The 8,025-nt window shown below is 41.5% G+C and overlaps 1 protein-coding gene across 1 annotated transcript; it reads left to right on the top strand.

Annotated features, from left to right (window-relative positions):
• Nucleotides 1-542: 542 nt before the first annotated feature.
• LOC113097159 (acid-sensing ion channel 2-like) lies at nucleotides 543-3,830 on the top strand. The gene is made up of 3 exons (XM_026262364.1): nucleotides 543-1,374; nucleotides 2,975-3,597; nucleotides 3,738-3,830. Exons 2-3 carry the CDS (start codon nucleotides 2,992-2,994, stop codon nucleotides 3,828-3,830), a joined length of 699 nt encoding a protein of 232 aa, XP_026118149.1. The 5' UTR covers nucleotides 543-1,374; nucleotides 2,975-2,991.
• The last annotated feature ends 4,195 nt before the right edge of the window (nucleotides 3,831-8,025 follow it).

Raw genomic sequence — 8,025 nt, 5'->3', positions numbered from 1 at the left:
GAAATGGGTGTCAAGGGCAATGAATAAGAGAGGAACATTTTCTCCACCTCACCTAACCAGGAAAACAACAACGACAACGAAACGGAGAAAGACATTTACGGTCTGTTGTGAAAGATAAAACAAGCTTCTTTCTGTCTTGTTCTGGCTTGACGTGGGAAGGTTTATGAGAGGTGAAGAGAGCTCAAGTAGCCGTCCACTTCCTCCGGCTCTGCTCTCTTAATGCAGTCTGGCATCTCCAGCCAGATGACGCGTGAAAAACGTGATGTAGACGATGTCATTTCCGAAAAGTCGCACTACATGACTGTCAGGAAGAGAGAGATGGAAGGAGAAATAAATGTGTGAAAAGTATTGTAGAATGATCTAGAGTGGAGCTCGGAGACGGGGGAATGACATATATATTTTATATATCAAATTTTTCACCAGCTGCTCATCCATTTAAATTGTATTTTTATCCCCTTCTGGCAAATCCTTACTTTCCTCCAAATTCAGCTCTTGCTGTCATCTTATTTTTCATCTCACAGTCTCTGTGCTCTCTCTCTCTCTCTCTCTCTCTCTCTTGTCCTGTCTGCTTGCATTACAAGACACACTTGTAGCATCTCTCTCTCTTCCTCCATCCCTGTTTTTTATATCTCTCTTTTTCTTGTCTATCTCTTTCAGTCATATTGCTTTTCTCAGCCCCCCTCCCTCAAGTGTTTGTGCCTTGAATGTTGTGCACACGCAAGCATTAAACTTAAAGATGCCTCACACAGTTTCCATTACACATTTCCAGTGTGATGGCAGTCAGTCACCCGCCGGGCACCAAATGCAGTATCTGTCATCTCCCCCTCTTTTCTCACTCTCTGTGTTTCCTTCCTCTCCCCTTTCTCGTATTTGATTATTTCCAGTTTCCACGTTCCTCCTTTTACCCACAATCTGCTTCTTGTATCCATCCATCACGCTCTAAGCGGAGAGGAGAGGAGTATGAACGCACGCGGAAGGAGAGGAGAGAAAAGCGAGCGCGAGAGAGGAAAGACGGCACAGCGTTTCGTGAAGAGCAAGAGCGAACGAGCCTCTCTCTCTCTCTTTACCTCAGTTTGCGCTTTTTACATGTGAAAGTGTGCGGGTATCTAACATCTGTACCAGCTGAGTTATCGCTCGCGTGGACACGGCGGGTCGCGTGAAGCACCGGGCGCGTGATGGTTTGGTTGGACTAGCGCGGGAAGCGCGAGACTAGGAGAAGCTCGCGTTTAAACTCTCCGTCGACTTGGGATCAACGACAACACCTTCTCCAGCCCTCTCTGACCCGCCTCTCTCTCTCTCTCTCTCTCTCTCACACACACACACACACACACACACTCATGCACGGCTGGATGTTGTGTCGTTTGGCTACGTGAGGTGCTAAGAATCGCCTTTGGATGTCCAGTGACCGTGTGTGTATGTGTTTATTTTGGGATGGTATAGTTTTTTTAAGCTCTGTACTACTATTATTTTTTCTATTACTATTACTATTGTATTTTTCCATTGAGTGTAAATAGCTTTATTGGCATGACTCTCAAGCAGTAATACTATATTGCCATTACTGTTTCAGAAATATATGCTGTTTTTTTTCTGTGGGCATTGTCTTAGCATATTTTAAACAAGTGGGAGAAACTTAGAGATAGAGAGATTTCTAGATGTAAAAGGAGGAGATGGTGTAGAGAAAGAGGATCCTGGCATTTGGAGGGGCTGAAATGATGGAGTGGGTGGAGAGACAGACGGAGGGAAACCCTTGGGCAGCATCTTCCACTCCATTGCCACCCTCTCACCCTGCTTAACTGGAGCAAGATCTGTTCTTTCTTCACTCAGTGGTGTGTGTGTGTGTGTGTGTGTGGTCCAGGCTGATATTTATTTATAGGAGCAGCTCTGTACTAGTGTTCAATGGACCATGTCTTTCTCTCTGTGTATGTGTGTCGCTCTCTCTGATTGGACAGGAGACAGTTTGGCTATGATGTCAGGGGGTCTGTGTACCTTGATTTGTCTCTGTCTGAGCATATGTGTTAGTGTATATCTGCTGAAATAATTTTTTTCTTATGTATTTTCAGCATTTCTTCATACCTTCTTTCCTTTGAGTTCTTATCTTTCTTCTTTTAACCTTTTTGTGTTCATTTCTTTCTATCTTTTCTTCCTCCCTTCATCCCATCTTTCTCCTTCCTCGTTTCCTTCCTTCCACGATATCATTTTCACCTTTCTCTCTTCTCTCATTTTCCTTTCTGTCTCATCTTTCTTTCTGTCATTTCTTTACTCATTCTTTCCTTCATCCCATCCTTTTTATTCTTCCGCTCCTTGCTTCCTTCCTTTTTTACTTTCTTCTTTCATCCCATCTTTCACCTTTTCCTTCTTTGTTTGCTTGCTTTCTTCCTTCAACCCAATTTTTTTCATCTTCTTCCTTTCCTGCCCACCTTCCTTCTTTCCTTCTTATTCTTCTTTCTGTCTTATTTTTCTTCATTCTTCTTTCTTTCCTTTTTCTATTTCCTTCCTACCTTCTTTCCTTCCTTACTTCCTGGCTTTTTTCCTGCCCATCTTCCTTCTTGCTTTCTTCTTCTCTATCATTGTCCTTCCTTCTTAGGCTCTGTCATCCATTTCATCCTTCCACTCTGTCTTTCCCTCTTTCCTTCCATCTTTCCTCTCCTTCTTTTTCTTACAGTTTCACTTCTTTCCTTTCTTAGTTCTGTGTCTAAAACTGTTTCAGCTTCTTTGGTCAGTAGGGTTCATGTTATATAAATCCTCTCTCTCTCTCACTAGTGTCTACATTCAGTTTTATGTTTTTTCACAAAGCCTTACAGTGTCACAGTGTCTCTTCATGTTTGTGTCAAACCCGCAGCTTCAAGAAAGACTCTGGATTCCGTGCTATATTATTGATGTGTCTGTGAAACTCTAATGAAGTGAAATATAGCCAGAATCAGATGCCAGAAGGTGCCTGGGCTTAAGCTGCCAATCACTGTGTGTCTGCCTGCAGGTGTGTGCGTGTCAGTGATGGACCTGAAGGAGGGCTGTGGAAGCGAGGCCAGCCGTGAGACCGAGAGCGGAGGCATGGGGAGCCTGGGAGGCCCCACGTCTTGGCAGTCCTTCGCCCATCGAAGCACCCTGCACGGTTTACGCTTCATCTTCCCCTACTCTTCGTCCTCCTCTCACCGCTCCACTTCACGCCGTCTGCTCTGGAGCGCGGCCTTGCTGGCCAGCCTGGTGCTCCTTGTCCTGGAGAGCACCGAACGGCTGGCTTACTTCCTCTCCTACCCCCACGTCACGAGTGTGGATGCTGTGGTTTCTGGCAGCCTAGTGTTTCCCGCGGTCACCGTCTGTAATCTGAACGCCTACCGTTTCACGCGTCTCACGCAGAATGACCTCTACCACGCCGGGGAACTGTTGGCCCTGCTAGACGTGCACCTGCAGATCCCTGAGCCGCACCTGGCCGAGCCCCACGTGCTGGCCTTCCTCACGGAGAAATCCAACTTCACTAACTACCGGCCCAAGCCATTCAGTATGCGGGAGTTCACTGAGCGAGTGGGCCACGACCTGAAGGAGATGATGCTCTACTGCCGTTTCCAGGGCCAGGAGTGCAGCCACCAGGACTTCAAAACGGTGAGTGTCTGTAAGGTGTTTCTTTTATAAGGTATTTTTCAAGGCTCGCTATAGACCTGGAGAAAATGTGTTCTGCTGTTGTGGACTAAAGCATTATGGGCTCAGTGTTGTTAGCTCTAAAGATTATCCTTGTTGTTCAGCTGTTTCAAAGGGTTGTAAAGAAAATGATGATATTGATTCTTGCTGATGGTGTGGTTCTGGATGCTGAGCTGTGGAGTGAAGAATTGTACTAGTTTGTTAAGCTAATCTTTCACTTTTCACTCTATAAATGCAGATGTTTTCATCTTAACTGTGATTCTGTGCTTATGTTAAAGTTAAAGTGACGTGACATTCAGCCAAGGATGGTGACCCATACTCAGAATTCGTGTTCTGCATTTAACCCATCCAAAGTCATGGTATTGCCGGCCAAAGATTCAAACCCACAACCCTAGGGTTAGGAGTCAAACTCTCTAACCACTAGGACACGACTCCCCCACAAAGAGTGGGAGCTTTTGCCGAAACCCGGGATCGAACCAGGGACCTTTAGATCTTCAGTTATGTAAAGCAATGGACTGATTGATAGTGTTTTGAATGTCAAGAACGCTACAAGGATTCACAACATGTTCTACTTTAGAAACTGTTTTCTCTGATGTTTAAGACATTATGGCCTGTCTCAAACCGCCACCGCTGATGGCTACCGTCTACAATAAACTGCATCATCAACTGAAAACAGAATCTCATAAGGGCACCTGATCTTCACAGGCAGAAACTTTCCTTAACAGCCACTCAGGCACGTTCCTGGGCCTCATGTGACCTCATGGAGACTCGCTGACGCTCGTCGTCTCGTTCTGTTGTTTACATGTTGCCTGCTAATGATTCTGGCATAAAACAACTCGTTTATGTAGCTTTTATCAGCAGCTCCCTCGATCCTTTGTCTACATTTTTCGCTGAGTTCAGCGCAATACATTTTGGCCATGAAAGACGCAAACAAAACCTTTCAAAGTATCTTTTGGAACCATTATTTGCTGACTACAAATTGAGCAGCCTCAGTGTCAGCAGCATGCCTACGGCAACAAGGAATGCTTCGTGAGACAGAGCCATTCACTTTTATACATCAGAAATTTAATTGACTAGTTGTTGCACTAAATATTTGAAGAAAGCTGTCATCTAGGATATTCTCGAACTGGTTGAAGTGGTTTTAGTGGTTTAGTGGGGTAAAGATGTAAATGCTGGCCGCAGCTGTGTGTGAAGAATGTTGTTTTTCTCAGGCACTGAGGGCTGAGATGATGAGGGTTGATAGTTGGTGTGATACTCAGTTGGAGTGCTGCTGTTCTCTCAGGGGTTGAGGTCTGTTTATCCCGCCTCAGTCAATACACGTGGGCTCTCAGTGCTTCGAACCGCACGCAAGCACATTATAAACAACTTGCACACTCATGCCATGCACCAGCTTGCTTTCTGTTGCTTTGTGCTTTCCTCTTCTTGTTTTCCATTGATGATGTATAGTAAGAGTCAATGTTTGCAGCAAACAGGCATTATAGTGTTCTTGCTGGTTTCTAACAAAAAGTAGTTCGCTATATTGAAGCTATTAAGTGACATTTATTTTTATATCAGAATGACTATGCAATATGTGGCAGTATCTGATACATGGACTGATTTGGATCGATTAATTAAGTATTAATTTGTATTAAATAATTTACTGTAATACAGCTAATGGGACAAAACATTGAAAACGTCTCTTAACTATTAATGATGAAACAATTTTTTAAGTAAAAAAATATATAATGTAAACAAATATCATGTATCATGACTTTCTGGCCCTGAATTTTTACTGGTTAGTTGAAAAGAATTGTCTGAACAAACCAATTTGCCTAAGTTAATTGGACTTTCTACTTAGGAGAGTTGGCATTTACAGTAAAGGAGGTTACACTGTGTGTGAATATATTTTTGCAAGATTCCGTCAATCTGATCTTAATCATGATGTAAGTAATTAGTCGCATGGCATTTCCAGCTTGGATGATCATTTAAACCAGTGGTTTTCAAACCTGTCCTGGAGTACCCCCTGCCCTGCACATGTTGCATGTCTCCCTCAATTATCACACCTGATTTAACTCATTAGCTCATTAGTGAAGACAAGACCTGAAGTGGGTGTGTCAGATAGAGACGTACAAAATGTGCAGTGCTGGGGTACTTCATGGAGAGGTTTGAGAACCACTGGTTTAGAGGATCAGATATAGTAATGCAAGTAATGACCATTAAAATTTGTGTAAAATTGTTAGTAGTGTTTACAGAAAAAAAACCTATAAAAATCCCACAGTAAAAACTTGTTAATTGGCTAACATCAAGTTACCTTACCATGTATGGTAAAAGCTGTGACTGATTGACCACTGCATTATGTGTAGATAATGTCTACAATTTCCGATAAACCCCCCCCCCCCCCCGTAAAAGGACATTCCCTGCGTAATGCATCACATTATTGCATTTAATAATTTTCTTCTTCTCATTTTTGTTATCAGTAATGTACATTAGATTGATTTGAGTCACATTTCCTTCTGTTTGGTAAACCTATTTCTTGTGTTGTTTAACAGGATATGTTTTACAACTTATATGTTTTACAACTTAAAAATGCTAACAGACATATTTCTGTGGGTATTATACACTTCTTTGATTGTAACCACTGTACAGTCAAACCTGAATGATGTAAGCTACTTTATATGTATCTTCAGAATATGAGGATACATATTATCTCCGAGAATGAACATATTATCACTTGAGTCAAATGTACATCCCGTTTATATTACTGTATTGCCCTTGCTGTATTGTCGTGACCCTCTGTCCACCGACAGGCCGTGTGTTATCACACACAGAGGCCAGGACATCAAATGGCTGTGCAAGCCGCTTTACTTTGAAGATTTCCTCCATTTTAAATATAAGTGCTTCACATGTACTGTAGGCAGCAGATATCAAAGGCAGGAGTCAGTCTGTTATGGCATGACCTGATGAAATTCTTCACATGCAGAGCCGAGCGTGAACAGGAAATTATGTGTATTATGTCTGCATGTTCCTTCTGCCCTGCATGTGGGCTGATACAGTAGCTGCTAATGTATGCTAATAGTCTGGCACTAAAGAATATAGAAGCACTCATACTGATTCCACAAGCCTGGATGAAGACATACTTCTTTGTAATAGTTAAGTGCTGTTTTTTGCTCAAGCATTGGTTTGAGTCGTCTATCCCTCAAATGGAATCGAAATGAAAAAGAAATGAAGAAAATGTCAACCAGCAACAGTTTCATATCTGTGTTAGTTTTGTATTATGAGTAGGTCTTATAGGTTAATGCAAGTGTTGTCACTAGAAATTTGTAACTAATTTGTCCTATTTTTCAATACTTCAGGGAAAAGCTGCCTCAAAATTAAGGACATACAATTTGAACGGTTAATTTGAAGTTAAATTACCTTTGACCATAATAAAAAAATAAAAAATATTTTCTAAGCAAGTGAATCTGTTGTGTGAAATTTGGTAGCTTGATTATATTATATTAGAATGTTACAATAATGATAATACATTAATAATACTACTAGTATTATTATGATTATTATAGAATAAAATTAACTTACAATTGCATTGTTAAATAAAAATAAATACATATATGCAGTGTTTTCCTAGTAGTAAAAATCTCTCACGATTTTCATTCACACCCTCAAGCTTTTATTTTGACAAAAAAACTGCAGGGAAGCCTTTTATGGTTCTGTAACTACCGGTTTACAAACACATTTCATTACAAATGTAGTGACTGCTGTAATTGTCTGTCCATGTAATGTTGGATATTATGTACAAATACAGCATAACTGGAGCACATTGCATTGCCAAATGGTGCAGAGATTAACTCACAGATGCAGAGATGGAGTTCACTGCATTTCCTGCGAACTGATCCTCTCTGAGACCATGAAAACACTGTACAGTAATATTTTTGAAAACAGTTAATACTTTATCAAGCAAGTCTTTTCTTCACTTGCTACATTTTATGCTAAATTAGTATTTCGTCACTGGCATTCATAATCAGATTTTAATGATGAAACAAGGTTAGATATATCTTATGAGTGTTTGTAGGACACATGGCCTGATGATACAGGCTCTGGCATACTGTGTAGTGATGATTATGTGCAGGTGACCCGAGTCTGACTCTAGCTTTTTCCAATTCCCAATTGGTTCATTCATCTTTCCTGTCGCTTCTACACTTTCTTATGAAATTACTGGCAATATGAGAGTAATTTTACTGTAGGGTGAAAGCCAAGCCAGACTGTGTGACATCAACTGTCTTTTATGTCACGCTGTGTTATGTACAGCACTTCTTCATTTAGACTGGTCACGAATGACACTGAAAACCGTTCTGACATCCTCATTCACACGTGAAGTTGAAGTGATACTGTGATACAAGTCTAAAGCCCCTTCAC

The sequence above is a fragment of the Carassius auratus genome, unplaced genomic scaffold (genome assembly GCF_003368295.1).
Source record: "Carassius auratus strain Wakin unplaced genomic scaffold, ASM336829v1 scaf_tig00216127, whole genome shotgun sequence".
Classification (NCBI taxonomy): Eukaryota; Metazoa; Chordata; class Actinopteri; order Cypriniformes; family Cyprinidae; genus Carassius; species Carassius auratus.
Note: the sequence above shows the minus strand (reverse complement) of the source record. Positions and strands in the feature narration are given on the sequence as shown.